This window comes from Cucurbita pepo, chromosome 16 (genome assembly GCF_057944985.1).
Source record: "Cucurbita pepo subsp. pepo isolate OVF chromosome 16, ASM5794498v1, whole genome shotgun sequence".
Taxonomy (NCBI): Eukaryota; Viridiplantae; Streptophyta; class Magnoliopsida; order Cucurbitales; family Cucurbitaceae; genus Cucurbita; species Cucurbita pepo.
Window position 1 is genome coordinate 11,647,055 of NC_141813.1, and position 19,344 is coordinate 11,666,398.

The 19,344-nt window shown below is 38.2% G+C and overlaps 2 protein-coding genes across 15 annotated transcripts; one reads left to right on the plus strand and one right to left on the minus strand.

Moving 5' to 3' along the window:
• Positions 1-300: 300 nt before the first annotated feature.
• Positions 301-9,282, minus strand: LOC111777317 (uncharacterized). Of its 14 annotated transcripts, XR_015412062.1 has the most exons (7): positions 8,906-9,254; positions 6,302-6,406; positions 4,634-4,983; positions 2,504-4,476; positions 1,851-1,978; positions 649-734; positions 301-527 (listed from the first exon to the last, which is right to left on the minus strand). XR_015412062.1 is itself a non-coding variant. In XM_087118359.1 (6 exons), the coding sequence occupies exons 4-5, from the start codon at positions 4,978-4,980 to the stop codon at positions 2,508-2,510; spliced, it is 2,316 nt and encodes a 771-aa protein (XP_086974485.1). In that variant the 5' UTR covers positions 4,981-4,983; positions 6,015-6,136; positions 6,302-6,406; positions 9,142-9,282; the 3' UTR covers positions 1,355-1,978; positions 2,504-2,507. The 14 variants fall into 14 exon arrangements, 11 of the variants coding, with proteins under 11 accessions (XP_086974485.1, XP_023512619.2, XP_023512624.2 ...); XR_015412061.1 differs by lacking the exon at positions 301-527 and having other exon boundaries at positions 569-734; XR_015412060.1 differs by lacking the exons at positions 301-527; positions 649-734 and adding an exon at positions 1,355-1,752.
• A 1,632-nt stretch (positions 9,283-10,914) lies between these two features.
• Positions 10,915-19,321, plus strand: LOC111777281 (DDT domain-containing protein PTM). The gene is made up of 9 exons (XM_023656813.2): positions 10,915-12,221; positions 13,110-13,820; positions 13,978-15,196; positions 15,724-16,006; positions 16,128-16,252; positions 16,416-16,882; positions 16,971-16,999; positions 17,293-17,781; positions 17,921-19,321. The coding sequence occupies exons 1-9, from the start codon at positions 11,392-11,394 to the stop codon at positions 18,820-18,822; spliced, it is 5,055 nt and encodes a 1,684-aa protein (XP_023512581.2). The 5' UTR covers positions 10,915-11,391; the 3' UTR covers positions 18,823-19,321.
• Positions 19,322-19,344: the final 23 nt, after the last annotated feature.

Genomic DNA, 19,344 nt, shown 5'->3' on the forward strand with positions numbered 1-19,344 from the left:
AATGTTGTATGTCTATAAATAACAGCTTAAACTCGTGTATTTTCTTGTAATCTTAACATATATTGTAATAATCTAAGTCCACTGCAAGGGGATAGATATTGTTCTTAAATTTAAGATTTCTCTTATGGACTTTCCTTTTAAAGGTTTAAAACGAGAGAGGTTTCCACATCCACATTTTTACAAGAAATGATTCGTTTCTATCTCCAATCCAACCGATGCAAGATCTCACCTACTTCGAAAGTAAAAACTTTTTAACATGTTTCTTTTAACTCGTCTATATTTACTTGATTCAAGGCGGGTGGATACAATAAATGGGAATCAGAATCAGAATCAGAATATTCCAAAATCATATTCTGCTGTTCTTGTTCCTCTAGTCTCGGCGCAATTTGTTGATACCCAAAGTTAGGGCACAAAGAAGATACAAAGTTTCCACAATACAATGCGTCAATCAAATCCTTTGCAGATTTCCTTCCCATGTCGTTTTGTTCATCGCCTCAAATTCTGCAATTCTTCACCGCTTTTAAAGCCTTCGTGAATGGGATTTTTTTTTTTTTTTTTTTTTTTTTTTGGAATTTTATAGCTTTTTGTTGATTTACAAGAACAGAATAATATGGAAAAGAAAAAGGGAATTTCTTGAAGTTTTCTTACGATCTACGTAAAGTAAATGCCATTCCTCTTCTGAAAAGTCTAGTCTCAACTCAATACATATACTGCATCTTCAATCCAATGTTAATCTTAATCAATATGAACAAAGTATAATTGGAAAAATACAAGTGTGTTTAGAATGCTCTAGTAATTACGATGACAATGAGTATACTAACAATCGAGACTAGGAATTAGAGAACAAAGATCGGTGATTAGCAATTGAGATCGTTGTTTGCTGATTGCTGGTTACCTGCCCTCGGTCCTAGTTGTCGATTGTGGGTGGAGGTCAGTGTAGTCGGAAATGGGTGTGTCGATTGTCGATCGGTAGTCCTCGAACCAGTTGATGCCAAAGGTGTTGTTGGTTGTTGGTCTCCAGTCACAAGCTATTGGTTCTTGGTTGTCAATGACCGAGAATGAGAACCATTGGCCGGCAAATGGTGACTAACAACCACTTTAGCGATCCATTGGCTTCAGTCCTGATTAACAGGCACCAATCCCCAATCGTTGGAGGTGGATGGTGGTCGACAACATTGGTCAATAGACATAAGCAGTTGTCGACATTTTAGAGGTGTATAGAGAAATTCACAATTACTTCGACTTTTCTCTCGAAGTCATTTAACATTACAGATCTTGCTAAATCTCACTTCGAAAAGTAAAAATGCTAAATCACACTTCGAAAAGTAAAAATGCTAAATCACACTTCGAAAAGTAAAAAAGAGGGAAAAAGAATTCCCCAACTGACTTGTTTATAACATCTATGGCGGGAAAATTTGACAACTCTACCTATATGCAACGTAACAACTCGGAGGCCATTATCATAACAATATCTACAAATATGATCGAGTTTGGACGACTTTCGAAAGTAATAACTTTTTGTGTAAACAATTTTCCCTCTAAAGCAGGAAAAGAATGGAACCGCCATCCATTCTTTGACAATTATAGATGAACACAAGGATTTCCCAACTCCCTTCCTTCTTCTGAGCGGAGAGGGAAGGGGGGAGAGAGGTACAAATACTGGAGATCAGATGAGAGTAAAATGCAACATATTTGCTTCATGTCTACAACTCAGTGAGGCCATTCAAACAACCTACTATTTTCATTGGCTTCCTAAAATTATTGTTATCATTGTAGCAAAAATTAGCAAAACATCTAAAAAGGAAACATCAAATGAGAGAGTGAGAGAGAGAGAGAGAGAAAGAGACTACCATTTACGACATCGGGTGACTGGTTCGACATATCAGTCAACGGAAGCAAATAAGTAGAGGTAGAAGTATATGTTTCGACGTAGTCCTTTATACAATGGGAACTTTTGGTCCTTCTGTCTTTCACAATCCTATTTAAGAAAAACATCAAACAAGACTTGTATCCAGTTAGTCATATAAACAGGTTGACAGACGCCCCGACTTACAAAACCGACATAACCACCCTAACTCAAACTTATCCGGGTACAAGTCTATTGTCTCCTAAAAGTGAAAGTTGTTCAGATTACAAGTTGGTCTATATGAAATGAAGAATCTAAATGTGATGCATAGTTGGACCAGGAAAAAGTAAAGTCCAGGATGCATACAGTAGTACGAAAATACAAGAAACAGGACTGCAGAAACCAATTCTACCGTGAAAGGGAGTCTTGGCTCCATTGTATATAGTTTATTAGTTGTAGAAATCATACATACTATGTGTTATTATTATTATTATTATTGCTATTATATCCATGAGTGTTTGGTTCAGCTTATATGCACCTCAACTAATCATACATTGCTATTGACTGATGCATTCATGCCTAAATCCAAATACAATCATGAACGTTATTTTATGTAAATAAAGACGTTTGAAGTATACACAAGAAAGTTGTTCTTACAATATCAAACACTCTGCAGTAATTCTTTGCAGGTTGACTTGTTGTGCCCGAGCCCCTTGCATCTGCTGCATTGAAGTTGACGTTTCATCACCTCTGGGGATCCATATCGTTTTGATGTAGGTCGACCAGGTGGACGACGTGTAGGAGGAGGAGTTACAGTAACTGAGGCCTGTAGAGATCTTTTCTGTATGGGCAAGTCGACTTGAGGAACAGGATGCACCGACTCTGAATATGTTAATCTGTAGCTTTCAGCTGTGAAATATCTGGAGCAAAAATCATAAGGGCTACGAGCAAGGCATTCAAGGACTGCAATTGCATGACTACATGGCAATCCAGTAAGTTGCCACCCCTTACACGTACAATCCCAGTGGTCAACATCAACAACTTCAATTGAGTCACCCCGAACTTCAAATGTGTTGCCCGCAGATATTATTAGCACTTGAAGGGTATGAGCCTTATGGCCATCCTTTTCCAACTTTTCCTCCATGGATGGGGTTAGCCGCGTCAACCATTGATCAGAATCTGCCCGCCGTGTATAGATCAATTCCATTATCTTAACCCTAATCACGTCAACCATCTGCGTGATGGGCAATTCATGTGCCTCTGATACCCAACTATAGAACATCTCTCCGAAGTTTGATGTCATGTGGTTATACCTAGCACCCTCGAAGAATGCATTGGCCCAATTCTGGGGTTCACTTTGTAGGATCCAATTGTAAGCTTCTAGTGATATGCTTTTAATGCTTTCAACGCACCTCTGAAAATTTTCCGGTTTAGGTGCATAAGCAGCAGCATAGAAGTCCTCAACTATGAGCCGCTTCACCTCATGAGAAAATTGTCCTTTCAAGTCTCTTATAAGTTGTTCAGTCAAGTACCTTAGGCAATAACCATGAAACGAGCCCTTGAATATACTCGCAATTGAAACAGTTAAACCTTTCTGTCTATCTGCCACGAACGTTATAGGACAAGATGTTGACAACGCTGATTTCAATTGTAAAAGAAACCAGCCCCAGTTATCATCACTTTCTGTATCTACTACGGAAAAAGCAACAGGAAAAAAACCATCATCTCCATCTGCAGCTGTTGCAGCCAATAATGTTCCTTGATATTTTGACTTTAAAGGAATGCTGTCGAGGAAAATAAGAGGACGGCAACCCTGTTGGAAACCACCTAATGAAGCATGGAACGAGACAAAGAGACGGTGAAAGCTCGAGTCTTCTTTAGTGTCGCAGGTGGCAAGGCTACCAGGATTCGTATCCATTATTTTTTCACATAAAAAAGGTAACTGATTATATGCTTCTTTATATGAGCCCTGAAGCTGCTCCTTTGCTATTTCTTTCCCACGCCAGGCCTGAAAGTAGTTTAATTGTATTCCATATTCCTGTTTGATGTCATGAACAATATCTTTTGGTTTGTAATTTGGGAAAACTTTTAACTTCTCCCTAACAATACTTGCCACCCAACTCCTTGTAGCCTGGTGACCTGTAGTCGCAACTGCTCCTTCACAAGTATGTGTGGAATTCATCTTCTTAATACATATTAATGGAGTGGTTGATAATCTCGATGCATGAATCCGCCAAGGGCAACATTCAGCCTTGCATTTAACAGTCACCCGATGACTATCATTTTTCTTGTACCTGAATGCAAATTGATGTGCAATGGCATATTTACGAAGTGATTCCCGAAACTCATGAACACTGCTAAATCGTTGACCCACCCCAGTAATGGTATTCTGCCACTGCTGTGCACCTTTGCCATTCTTGTCATCACTTGAACCAAGAAGAGGAAGAATTGGTGTGATGTCACCTGCTATATCAATGTGGGTAACTAAAGGGTTTGTGTCATCCACAACATCCAGTGCACCATCAAGCGGGATATCAGACTCGGTATTATCATCCCCAATACCATGGACGACAGCCAATGGGGTACCATCAACCGGTACCACTGTTTCTGACAAAGTCGTTCTACTTGACCTAGGAAATACAAAATGACAATAGTTTTATGCTTAGCACAAACTCCCGAAGCTGAAACAGTCTCAACACTTTAATTATTAGAAAATGAAAAACAAACAGAAAAACAAACAAAAAAACAAACATTAAAAATAAAAAGCTCAGACATCAAGTAGACTACCTACTGGCAGGCAAATTTGAGATGTTGGGAGCCATAACTTCTTCCATGATTACAAAAATATCAACAGTGGCAGAATCTCCATGAAACTTTAACATGCGCTTTAGATCCTTGTCATTGGAGAGTGAAATGAGAGTCTTCCTGTTGCCAGGGAGAAAGTATTTGATCGACATAGTGTCCATATCACAATTAAACATTTCGGCTACTTCCACCTTGAACTCATTAAACTTCATTTTATCATCCACATCAATAGCATGGGCATCTCCTCCATGGTATAAAAGCATGCCATCTCTACCAGTCTCAAATTCACCGCCTGATTGACAAATAGCTATAATTTTCTTCTCAGCCATGACCTACTATGCCATTACATAAACTTCAACTTAAGGATGGATTTTTTCAATAGAGGAGGAAAAAGAAAACATTAATCGTGTCAACGAACTACACTAAATAAAATTCAAACTCATGACTTGTCTTGCCTATCCAAGGTTATCAAAGCTCGAATTTTCTAAAACAAAACGACTCATCAAACATCAAGTATACTACCTTTCATAATCTAAAATGCTATATTCTGTCTTGTGGAGAAGTTCATTGCTTCTAACTTTTGAAAGCATACTGGGATTCCTTCAACTTCACCAATCAAATTTTTGGTCTAAGTGACTTACGTAGTATTAGCACAGAAGGTAAACACAAATCACTTCAGCATCATTTACTCTCTGTTATTTCATATCAACATTCCACTTACTGAATAACATAAGTTCAAGTGATATACAAGTATAGAAATGAGAAGTAATGTGGTAGAGCTCGAATTACGTACTGACTATTTTTGACAGTCCCCCTTTCCATAATGCTCAACAGGAGCTACAATTCAGCCAAACGCAAAAGGAAAACCTTCGCTCTGACATAAATGACCTTATAGGGCCTCTCTAACGACTTTCGAACAACACATCTAACTAATCAAATCAAATGGGTCCCGCAGAATCACCACATGCAGCCCACCAAATTGCATAATCATATTCCTCATTCCTCAACTACTGTATCCCTCGGTTCCCCTACCTTCCTTTTTCTCTTATGTGTATGCAATGTGGTGACTTGGGGTCTATCATATGAAGCACTTATTAATTGATAAAAACCTAATCTAGCAAAGGAGCAAATCATACACCAGATGTCCTATAGGTCTGTAAGTTTGAATTTGGGTCACGTCTATCTAATATTAAAATATTCTTCTACAAGTTTCTTGATACCTAATATAGTAAAATATCAAATAAATTTGATGGGTGAAAGAAAGGAAGAACGAAAAAATAAGTACACCCATCATAGCGGGACAAAATATTAACATAGTAATATTATTTTGTTTATCTACATATTAAAGAGAAAAGTGACACACCGGGGGGGTCCTCCTTTGGAGACCAAAGCAAATACAAACTTTATGACAGATCTCGTATTACAAGGCATGGACACCAAAAGGTTGCGGCACCTTTAAGAACACCACCAACCCACTATCCACAACTAGAGAAACGGGGGAATAGAATTAGGTAAAACAAGGCCTCGTATTACAAGGCATGGACACTTGAAGGTGGCAACTTCAACAAGACAGCCAAGCCACTATCCTCAATCAGAGAAACAGGGGAATAGAGTTAAGGAGAACGGTAGAATAAACAGTTTGGGTCTTACCTTCAGATTTTCTTGGTTGCCAAAGTAAATGCGCGACAATTTTCTTGCCTATGTAAGCTTTCGCTAACAACGAAAATGATCATCAGCCAAAACAGCAGGCAACACCTACATGGAAACAACGTGGGCAATGATTTTCCCATAAGCAACTCAACCAAGCAAACAGGCAAAGATGGAATAAAATTAGGCAACGCTCTTTACACAAAATGTAGCAACAAACAAGAACTTGGACTAAAAAAATGTAGCAAGTATTTGGAAGAAGAAAAGAGGATAAATACCCAAAATTCCTTAACAGCAAACACAATTCTAATGCCACAAAAAGGTGGGAATTTGTCAATGAGTATCGTAATTAAGATCAGAATCTGACAAAAAAAACTATGGTTGATAGAATTCCCAATTTGTATTGTGAAAGATAGGAAGCGTAGAATCATATTTCCCACAGCAAAATCAAAGATAAAAAATGGCGGGGAACAGAATATGCGACTTGGTTATGTTGGGGAGACAAGAAGGAACAAAATGATTTCATACTAAAGCTAACATGCAACAAAAGAAAAATGAGATAACAACAATCTATGATGAGACAAGCACTTGGTAAAGAGGATGATGTTGGCATTGAAGGCACTATCATCCAACACTTCCAATCTACTTTTAAATCCTCTTTCCCTTTTGCATATGACATTGAGCAAGTAATGGGGCATATGAAGTTGAGACTGAATGAGGAAATGAATGGAAAACAAGCCTCCCTTATATGTACCCAACTAATTTGATTCGACCAGATAATATGAACCAAGAGACATCAATCATACAATATACTTCAATGAAAATGTGAAGAAAATGTTGTCAAAATTATTAAAAGATATTTCAATTCATGCCAAATTGAAGAAGAATCAAGTTTTATGGTTATAAATTTTGGGTGGATCATAATTTAGAGTTATGATGTTTTATTAATGCATTTTAGGACTTTTTATTTATTACAATTACATAGTGGTTAATTATGACCATAAAAGTATGAATGTTACAACTCTTGAAATGCCTAATGAAAAGTCAAGGGTTTTATTTTGGAGGCTATATAAAGCCATGTATGTTATCTTTGTAAGATAGACTTGGAAAATGTAGTAAAAGGAGCATTTGTGCTTTCTTTTGCCAGTGACTAAGTTTCTTTGCAATTTTATGTAGTTTAGAAGCAATAATGAGAAGAATGGGATATATGTATTGTTGGGTAGAATAATGGATTGCATCTCATTAGTAAAAGGCTCAATCCTTATATATAGAAAAGCAAAGGGATGTATATATCCAAACAAAGAAATCCAACAAGGTGACTCTCTATCACCCTAACTTTTCCTGTTATGTTTTGAGGATTTGTCATTGATGCTACAAGAAGCTACAATCAGGAGAACCATTAGCAGAATTTATATGTCTAGACTGGCCTCCCCATCTCTCGCCTTTTTCTTGTGCGGACGATAGTCTATTTTCCTTCAAGATCTCAACACCTGAAAGTTTTGCCATTATCTCAATCCTTAAAGAGTGTGAAAGAGCATCTGGACAGAGCGTGAACCTTACATAGTATGCATTATTCGTGTTGCCAAATGTTAATAACGATATAAAGACCAGCCTCCAAAGGCTGTTTGGGGTAAAGCTAAAGACTCACCTTGATAAGTATTTGGGGTTTTCAGTTCCTCTCTCAAAGAAAGAATGAGAAAACCTTGAATATATAAAGGAAAGGATATGGAAATCTATCCAAAGTTGGAAAGCGAAACTCTTGAATTGTTTCAAGCTGCCAAGTCAATTCTGTTCTGAATTAACGGAGGCCTTTACAATATTTTGGAGGGAATCCTGGGAACAATCTAGGAAAAATGCATTGGATAGAGTGGGAAAAGGAGATTTCAAATTCAGGGGTATGGAATGATTCAACAAAGCCTAACTTGCGAAGTTGGTGTGGAGACCAACCCACACCTCTTGGCATCCAAACTACTTCCACAAGATATTACCCAAATCCATCAGTCGAAAATTAAGAAATGACCCATCCTACTTTTGGCGGAGTCTTATTTGGGGACAAAAACTAGCTCTCAAAAGGATGAGGGAAACAGCGTGTTCAGGGAATTATATCGAGTTCCAGGAAAACCGGAGCCTGAGGATTTCGACGTTCAAGTTTATCACCCCTCTAACTGAGAACCATGACTTGCTAGGCTCTGATCAATGGGACAACCAAAAGCTTAAAAAAAAAAAACTAACAAATCGTGCATTTATTAAAAGAAAAGCAAAGAAATAATACCAGGCATACAACAGAACAAGTCCCAACAAACGGAATCATCCTAATTCGATGGGACAACCAAAAGATGGAGAACATGTTCCTAACAGATGAGTAGAGATCATCAGAAAAATCCCTCTCAGTAAGATTAAATATCAGAATTCATGAACCTGGCACTACTCTTCTAGTGGAAATTACAGTGTAAAGAGAGGCTGCAAGCTCCATACGACATTCAAATACAGTGCATAATCCTCAGAAAACTATATTACTAACACCAATCAATGGTAGAAGCTTTGGAGACTTAAACATCCAAAATAAAATCAAACTACATATTCATAAATCTTCACACAACTATTTACCAGTGATGAAGGTACTTCAGAGCTAAAGCGGTGTGGAAGGCAACGTGTCCACCAGCTAATTTGCAAAATCAAACCTAGATTTCAATGATATCTGAACCAAATGGAACGAAATTCTCAACAAAAAAAAGGAGTAGAGCTAGTAAGCACAACAGCTTGGCCGTATGGAACGATTGAATCAACCAAATCCGTGGACAAAACGTATCGGACCCAGAAATCAAAAGTGAATCTTTGCTTACATTTGGAAGATCGAGAGTTCGAATGCCAGGCGATTGTTGGACATTGAGAACACTAACCGCTAATAACCCCAAATGAACCCGAATCCGCTTCAAGAATTTCTAGGTTTTTTTTTTTTTTTTTTTTTTTTTTTTGAGAGATATAATTTTTTCTAGGTTAAAAACAAAATATCTGCGGCAAATTCAGTTATTAATACGTATTTAGCAAATAAATGATATAATATTGAGTCAAATGTTTTTTTTAAAGCAAGATATTTAGTCAAAATTTTGCTATTTTCAATAAATAAAAAATAGAATTAAAATTAAAATTTGCTTTCCTTAGTTCAATTTAAATCCACAGTCCAGTTTTTATGAATAAAAATATCATTTTTATATCCAACCAATTGTTTTATTTATTTATTTATAAATTATTAAAAATACAAAATAAAACATTTCAATTTCACCATTTATTTATTTATTTATATATATACATAACAATTTAGATTGTCACTTTATTCCATGCTAATTAATTTTATTGCATAAAGTAGGATGAGGCTAGATTGAATTAAACGGTAAACCTTATTTTCGGGCTGATGGTGTAACGACACAGATCCACCGCTAGCAGATGTTGTTCTCTTTGGGCTTTCCCTTTCGTGCTTCACCTCAGGGCTTTAAAACGCGTCTGCTATGGAAAAGTTTCCACACCCTTCTAAATTGTGGTTTGTTCTCCTCCCCAACCAATGTGGGACATCACAATCCACCCCCCTTCGGGGCCTAGCGTCCTCGCTGGCACTCTTTCCTTCCTCCAATCGATGTGGGACCGCCCCAAATCCACCCCTTTGAGCCCCAACGTCCTTACTGTCACACCGCCTCGTGTCTACCCCCCTTCGGGGAACAGCGAGAAGGCTGGCACATCTTCCGGTATCTGGCTCTGATACCATTTGTAACGGCCCAGATCCACCGCTAGCAAATATTGTCCTCTTTGGGCTTTCCCTTTCGGGCTTCCTCGCAAGGCTTTAAATTGCGTCTGCTAGGGGAAGGTTTCCACACCCTTTATAAAACAGTGGTTTGTTCTCTTTCCCTTAGGAGATGCATTTTAAAGCCTTAAGGGAAAGTCCGAAAGGAAAAGCCTAGAGAGAACAATATCTGCTAGTAGTGGATCTGGGCTGTTACAAATGGGGTTCGGGGAAAAAAAAAAAAAATGCCATCGACCTAACCTTACCTTTTGGGTTCAAAAATTTTTGTTGTGTTAGGTCATTGAGTTATATAAACACTATCATATTTAAAAAATACTATAGATTTTAAAAAATTTCAATAATATTTTTTAACGTTCAAAATAAGCTTATTTAATAGATTTAAGTATATGAGAAATAAATGAGTGTTAGGATATAGGTTAAAAGAAACGGGAAGAAATGGACTACGGAACTAATCGGGTTTAAATAAATAATTTTTGTCACAACAATAACTCATTATAATTTTAAATAAAATGTAACGATAAAAATTTTGAAAATTTAGAATATTACATATTTATGAAATAAATTACTAATATTAAAAAAAAAAAAAAGTGGAAAAGTTTTTTTTTATTTTTTATTTTTTGTTGAAAATTTAATAGTGTTATTATTATTATTATTTTTGGAAACTTGATAGATAATTTTGAAATAAAATTCAGTTATTTGGTAAAATATAGGGAGAATTAAAATTAATATTTTTTCTATATTTGATCTAATTTTGAATTTGATAATTCCGAGTGAGTGCGGGCGAGTCAGGACTCGTTCAGGCGAGATAAGCAGAGGGTGGATGCCTAATTAAATCTTTTGGGTGGGTCTCCTTGCCTCCCCCTCTCTCTTCTCTCGAGAGGTCCCAGAGCCATTATCAATGGCGGTTATCAAACCCTAGTAGCACCATTGTTCTATTGTTTGTTCTATTGTTTGCTCTATTGTTTGCTCTATTGTTTGCTCTCAACCCCCATCACTTTATCTAATGTATCATTTCTTGTTTTCGGAAACGTAAGGATTGAAAATCTGAATTTACTCCTCGAACCTTGGAACTTATCGAATCTACAAAGGCCACTTATCGAATCTACAAAGGCCACTTATCGTTCGTTCGTTCGTTCGTTCGTTGAATGTGATTTTCTTCAGTGTTTTGCAGGTCTTTTTCTTAATTCTTCCTGGATTTGAATGGCTCTCCAATGCAATATTCCTGTTGGAGACAGTTTTTGAAATCCTAGATATTTCTGGATTTAGGTTTCGATTTTTGTTTTTGTTGAATACTTCAATGGAACCTACGGTAGTAAGATCGAGGGGTCGACCGAGGAAAAGGAGAAACAATGACCTTCAAGACGGTAATGATGATGAAAATTCGGCTCTTGAATCGTGCAAGCGGACTCTTGTATCGCGCCCCGTGGCCTTAGTGGGACGATATCTGCTGAAAGAGTTCAAGGGCAGTGGAAAGTTTCTTGGAAAAGTAGTATATTACGAGGAAGGACTATACAGAGTAGTCTATGAGGATGGCGACAGTGAGGATTTAGAGAGTGGGGAAATTCGGGGGTTGCTAATTGGCGATCCTTGTTTTGACAATGGGTTGAGTAAGAGAAAGAAGCGTTTGGATGACTTAGCAGTTAGGTTTAATGCGAAGAGGAGAAAGGTGACGGGGAAGAACATGGCGAAAACCACTGAAAAATTGAATCCGGTTGCATCTGCACCGAGCAAGTTAAGGTGTGAGCATATAATTGAAAATGATGCTGGAGGAGTAGAAGCTGTCGTCGATTCTTCCAGTGATTCACTCCAGTCCGTTCGGGACTGGGATTGTGAATTTGAAGATGAAAATCTGCTTATCCCAGCACCAGAGTTTCCGCCATCCTCTGGAACCATTGGGATCCAAGAGGAGCACGTTTCACATCTTTTATCAGTCTATGGTTTCCTACGCTCATTTAGTTCCCGCTTATTCCTGTTTCCATTCAGTTTGGATGACTTTGTGGGATCACTTAATTGTGGTGTAGCTAACACATTGTTGGACTCCATTCATGTTGCTCTGATGCGTGCCTTACGCCGGCATCTGGAAGGTCTTTCTTCAGATGGCTTAGAAATCGCGTCAAAATGCTTGAGGTGCTTTCTAATTCTGGTTTGCTTACTTTTCTTTTCTTCCCGAAGGATATTAATCCAGAACATTTTGGTTCATCAAAATGTTTTTTTCTACTTAGACAGGATATTTGAAATGCTAATTTGAAACTCCTCTAATTTATGATGAATGTAGGTCTCTCTTCACAGATTCCATGTTACGAAATCCTTCAGTCTCCATGTTGTAAATATATACATGCACATCAGTCTCTGATTTGATAGTCTATTTGTCAGGGACTTGATTTGAATGAATGTCGGGGTGGGATGTACTGTGATGGCTTCTGCTATATTCTCAATTTTCTGTTATACTCTGTTCGACTATGTGTATATTTTTATGGGTGCTAACAAACAAAGAAAACATTTCGTTACCTTTTTTGTGGGTTTGAATATAATACCACCACATATATATACTTAAACTAATGTTAAAGATAATTGGTCAGACAATATTAGATGTTCGAAAAACTGACTCAATATCCTATATGACCACAATGGTTTAACCATTTAGCTTTGCCTCCTTGACGTATTGTCTCAAACATCAAGGAGACAAAGTTAAATAGTTAAACCATCGTGGTCATAGAGGATATTTAATATCAAGTTTTTGAACATCTAATCTTGTCTAACCAATTTTCGTTAACATTAGTTTAAGCCTTGGACACCTATGGCTGTTACGTTACGTATTGAGTTTATGAATAAAAGCAACACATTGTGCATGCTGAAAACTTTATGTACAGCTCAACTTAGCCTTTTTTTTAATTGTGGGTTTGGGGAAGTGTCAGATTTTTTTTAGAAATATGATGCGTGCAACAAGTGGAGATGATTTATATTAAGTTCTAATGGTGTGAATATTCTAAATCATTTTACAACGGTTTTCTGCAGGCACTTCAATTGGAACTTACTAGATTCTCTTACTTGGCCTGTTTATTTGGTCCAATATCTAATTGTTATCGGACATGCAAAAGGGCTGGAATGGAATGAATTTTACAAGCATGCTTTAGGCAATGAATATTACTCCATTCCTGCTGGTCGAAAGCTTATGGTTCTACAAATTCTTTGTGATGAAATATTGGTGTCTGGTGAGCTTAGAGCAGAAATTGACACGCGTGAGGTATCCGAAGTTGGACTGGATTATGATGCTGGAGCTACATGTCTGTCTGAAAATGGGCCTACAAGGGTTCATCCCAGATACCCCAAAACTTCCGCTTGCAAGGATGGGAAAGCTATGGAGATTATTGTAGAGAATAATGAGACGAAGTCTTATACAGACCAAAATTTTTTGGGTTTAAAAGGTGGTACTAATGGTGACTTGGATGCCACTGCTGTTGATGCGAACAGAAACAGTGATGAGTGTCGACTCTGTGAGATGGATGGGAGTTTGCTATGTTGTGATGGGTGCCCATCAGCATACCATTTGAGATGTATAGGCATGGTAAAGATACTTATACCTCAAGGGCCATGGTATTGTCCCGAATGCAGTATAGATAAGAGAGAAACAGCTATAACAAAGGGATCATCACTCAGAGGAGCAGAAGTTTTTGGCACTGATACACATGGGCACATTTTCTTGGGTAGTTGCAACCACTTGGTGGTGTATGTTACAACATTTTTATTTAGGCTTCTTTTAAGCTCTATGCATCGGACCCTTTATGGCTTTTTCATGCTTTGCTTTACTCATGTCTTAATTTCGATTTTATGCTATTTATTTTTTGTCAGATTTTCCCTGACCTTTATATATTGATAATTGCAGGCTCAAGACTTCTATCAACTCTGAACCATGTCTCAAATATTATAATCAAAATGACATTCTAAAAGTACTTCATGTTCTTTGTTCTTCCTCCCAATATATTGCTACATACTATGGCATCTGTAAGGCCATTATGCAATATTGGGACATCCCAGAAAATCTCCTAATTCTTCCTGAAACAAGTGGAATTGATATACTTCCCGCAAATCTGAGGGAAGATGCCAACTTCTATGCTGGATCACGTCCTTCTGGTGAAGAAGAACGTAAGGAGCTTGATGTGGTTGAGAATGGAAAAAACTTGGCTACATGCAAAAGTGAAGAAGGCAACTTGCACGTGGAAACTTCAAGGAATCCGCTTGCAATTCCAACTAATTGTGGAACAATGCCACCTGAGTATGTAGGAAAAAACGTGCTAAGAAATGGCATTAATGTGGACTCTCTTTCTTCTAATTGTTCAATTAGCAGGCCAGAGAATTCAACTGACTTAGCTTGCCTAGATATGGTTGGTATTTCCAGCACAACAGACATTTCAAGTACTTCAGCAAACAAAATTTTTAGTCATACTGGGAGTGCCAATGCCCCAATTTCATTGAATCTGTCTCGTCAAAGCCAAAATGGTGGTCTTTTGGGTCACGGAAATGTGAAGGGTGATGTCAAGTCGGCTATTAGTTGTGTTTATATGGGCTCCCAATATAAGCCTCAGGCATATGTGAATCACTATGTCCACGGTGAATTTGCTGCATTAGCTGCTCATAAACTGGATGTTCTGTCATCAGAAGAAACTCGGGTTTTTGGAACTCAGGCATCTGATAGTAAGAGAAATAGTTCTGCTTCTTCACATGCTTTATTGCAAGCAAAGGCATTTTCATTAACAGCCTCACGCTTCTTCTTGCCGATATTTGACAAGAAGCTTGTGGAGGTACCAAGGGAGAGGTGCGGTTGGTGTCTGTCATGCAGAGCCTCTGTCTTAAGCAAGAAATGTTTGTTGAATCATGCTTCATTGACTGCTACCAGAAGTGCTATGAAAATCCTTTCTAGCCTCCGCCTTGGAAAGAATGGAGAAGGAAATCTATCTTGCATAGCAGTGTACATCCTGTATATGGAGGAAAGTTTAAGGGGTCTTGTTGGTGGTCCATTCTCGAATGCAAGCTATAGAGAAAAATGGCGTCATCAATTAGAATCAGCTTCAAGTTGCAGTTTAATCAAATTTCTCTTGCTTGAAGTAAGTTGTGATGTTTCTTAGCCTATTGTTCTCTTAGTAGTTTAATTATTTTCATCTTTTATTGGGTGTGATGCCTCACTGCAAGATGTGTACTTCGGTGGGAGAGAATCAACATGCTTTTTAATTAGAGAGATAGAGAGTGGTATGTTTTTGGAATCTTCATGTATGAAAATACTTGCATGTTTGTTTGGAGGGGTTAGGAGGAGGATTGGTGCATTAACTGGGAAGTTTATTAAGAAACTAGATTATCTTTTTGCTTGATTAAGATGTTGCTTTTTTTTTTTTTTTTTGGGGGGGGGGGGGGGGGGGGGGGGGGGGGGGGGGTTATAATAACACAGGTATAAGTTGTTTTTTCATCCAGCATTTTTCTTTGTTTTCTTATTTTTTATTTTGCTGGAGGAGGGTGGCATTGCACTTTCCTCGTACATATCGGTCTGCCCACTGACCTATGTGCTATTGATGAATTTTACAAAAATCTGAAATATATTATTCTTTTTCCTTATTCATGGACTCAAATCAATTTGCAGCTTGAAGAAAGCATTCCCAGTATTGCTCTTTCTGGTAACTGGTTTAAGCCGGTAGATGATTGGTTTTTAGAAACTTCTAAGATTCAAAATGCTCCGAGTACTGTTGGTTCAACAGTTCGCAAACGTGGACCTGGGAGGAGAGGTAGTAAACAGTCTGTATCTGAAGTTCCTTCTCATGATCGTCGTGATGCCAATTTTTTATGGTTTCGAGGAGGGCTATCAAAACTCGTATTCCAGAGAGCAGCATTGCCTCGATTTGTTGTTGCTAAAGCAGCTCGCCAAGGTAATGAATAACAACTTCATTTTTCATTAAAGTATATGAGACCAGTGGATCCTTTTGCTTGCTCAAGTCTATGAAAAATGTGAGGCCGGTAAATTTTTTACATTTTTCTTTTATCCATTAGGTGGCTCGAGGAAGATTTCTAGTATTTATTACACTGATGGTTCCAAGATTCCTAGAAGGAGCAGACAGCTTGTGTGGAGAGCTGCTGTTGAAGCGAGTAAGAACGTATCACAACTTGCTCTTCAGGTTAGTTATCGTTACCATTTTCTAATCAAATATTCTTGTTTTGCATTTTCATATTTTAATTTTATAGACTTGATAATTTTAAAATTTGTGTTCCTTAATCTTTTCCGTAAGGAATGAAAGAAGTTTATACTAACTAACTATTGGAAATTTGAATTTGTATTAGGTGAGGATCCTGGACTTTCATTTGAGATGGAATGATCTAGTTCGTCCGGAACAAACCCCTCAGGACATGAAAGGTCAAGATATTGAAGCTTCTGTCTTCCGAAATGCTAGTATTAGTGACAAGAGAGTTGTGGAAAATAAAATTACGTATGGAGTTGCATTTGGGAGTCAAAAACATCTTCCTTCTCGTGTTATGAAGAACGTCATTGAAATAGAACAGAAGCAAGATGGAAGAGTTGCATATTGGTTTTCGGAAAATTGCATCCCTTTATATCTGGTCAAAGAGCACGAGGAAGGTTCTTTTCAAGTTAATTTGTCATCACCCGAGGTATACCAAAATCTTCGGTACCAATCACGAAGAAGGCCGGTGAAATCCTACCAGAGAGAGATATTTTTCTATCTCACATGTAGACGAGACAATATGGGCTTGTTATCATGTTCATCGTGTCAAATGGAAGTTCTTATTAGGTAAAGTATATACACCTCTACCGAATTTAATATTAGAACCTGTACCGACTTGCTTTATAGTTGACAAATTGTTCCTTGTAATCTGCAGGAATGCAGTGAACTGCAGCTCTTGCCGAGGTATCATCTACTTTCCTGGATGATTTTTCTCTTAAGTTATAATTGACATCTATTTGGTCATGGGTAATGCCAAAATACCACCAAAATCTGTTAGAATGTTCATTTTAAGTTATGAATTAGTGGCTTCATTAAGGTTAAATTTATATCGACAGCTCCAAATTGGGTTTACTTGGTTCCAGTAATTTTCTAATTTTATCTCTTTCCTTGATCAGGCTATTGCCACGTAAATTGTACCGATAGTTTTTGCTAGTTTCATTCCAACTTGTGCCGATACTTATTATTACCTTGATCAGGCTATTGCCACGTAAATTGTACCGTGAGATCAACAATTTCTGCCACCAAGGATGTTGCATGCCCAATCACATGCAAGCAGTGTTGCCATCTCAAATCTCTTAATCATAGTGGAAACAGTACTGAATCACCAACCAGTCCATTACCCTTGCAAGGTATTGAACATCGGAGTTCGTCAACTGTATGCAAGAGTGTAAGGCCTAAAGGCCCCAATCAGCCATCAGCCACTTCTGTTAACAAGCTGGACACTCTATCTGCGAAGAAACAAGCTACTCCTGTATCTAGTTCGGCTCTTCGGAGCCGGCTGAGGAATTCTTCCTGGGGTATTATATGGAAGAAGAAGAGCGGTGAAGACACGGGTGCTGATTTCAGGCACAATTATCTTCTTTTAAAGGGCGGCCAGGAATTGCATCATGTGGAACCCGTATGCCACTTGTGTAGCAAGCCTTATAGGTCCGATTTAACGTACATCTGCTGCGAGACCTGTAGAAGTAAGCTTTCTTTTTATGATTGTTTGCCTTGCGCCATCTTTTGACCCCTCTAAATTTTATGATTGGTGCCTTGCGCCATCTTTTGACCCCTCTAAATAAAATTGTCTCATTTCCTTATATATTTTGCGGATACTTTCAGATTGGTACCACGCAGAAGCTGTTGCACTTGATGAATCAAAAATCTTTGATGTGGTGGGCTACAAGTGTTGTAGGTGTCGTCGGATTAAATCACCCGATTGTCCTTACATGTATTTGAAACCTGAGAAACAAGATGCGGGCAAGAAAACACGTGCAAAGTTGTCGAAGCAGGAAAATTCAGAAGTAGACTGTGATGATTTGACCATTTTTAAGAAGCTTGAGACGAGTAGTTCTTTGTTGACCGAGGAAGAAGATCCTTTCATTTTCTCTCTTTCAAGAGTTGAGCTAATTACTGAACCCAATTCTGGATTAGATGACTGGAACCCAGGAGCATCTGGACAGGCAGCACCACAAAAGCTACCTGTTAGGAGGCAGGCAAAACAGGAAGATGATGTCGATGGTTTTTCCGAGAATTCTTTACCCCATTTTCTACCGCATGAAACAAATGCACTCTTGAAGCCAATAGAGAAATTTTCAACTTTCTCGAAATGGGACAATGCTGCTCATGGTCGAGACGAGGCAGCAGCGTTGGACTTGGACAGTCTTAATTTTGAGGATATGGATTTTGAACCTCAGACCTACTTCTCTTTTACAGAATTACTAGCACCCAACGGTGGTGTAGAGTTTGGAGGAATAGATCCATCTCGAGATGCCTCAGCGGTTATGGGCAATTCCTTTTCAATTGTAGATCCTGATATCCTCCATCACGGTTCTAATGAGAAACAAGAACCCACGGTACCTATACCTACTGTGAACTGTCAAATCTGTACAAATTCAGACCCGGTCCCCAATCTCCTTTGCCAAGTATGTGGACTACAAATACACGGTCATTGTTCGCCCTGGGACAATGCAACGACTATTGAGGAGAAATGGTCTTGTGGCCGTTGCCGGGAGTGGCAGTAACTAGTTCATCATCTTCAGAGTTTTTTTGTGTTGTGTTTTGTCGCTTCTGGTTCCGGGGTTCCATCGGGCAAGAAGCTGCCGATCGAACAAGCTATCTAACAACAAAGAAGCAATGCTTGTAAATCAACGTAAATACTTTGGACCTATTCTTGTTGAGCCAGACTGTTGAAGATTCTCCAGTTCGCTGGCTGCCATGCCGAGGCTGTTCATGGAAGTTTTGTGTTGACAGACGACGGTTACATGGCTTGACGTTGAGCTTTAACATTCTCTACCAGTTCTCTGTCCCATTTTTCAAATTTCCCATGTCTTTTAGTTATCTAACCAATTTTCTTCCTCGGCTAATTTTTTTGGAATACCTGAATCAGCTTATTATTTATCTGGTGAGATAAGCACGATTTTGTGTGCTTTATCTGATTGAATTGCCTGTACAAATTGTGATGGCCGACCGCTGTCACTTTCAAATTCAAGGATTGCTAATGCCAAAAGCTTTCATTCTTAATTGCAGCCTCTATTCAATCTTTC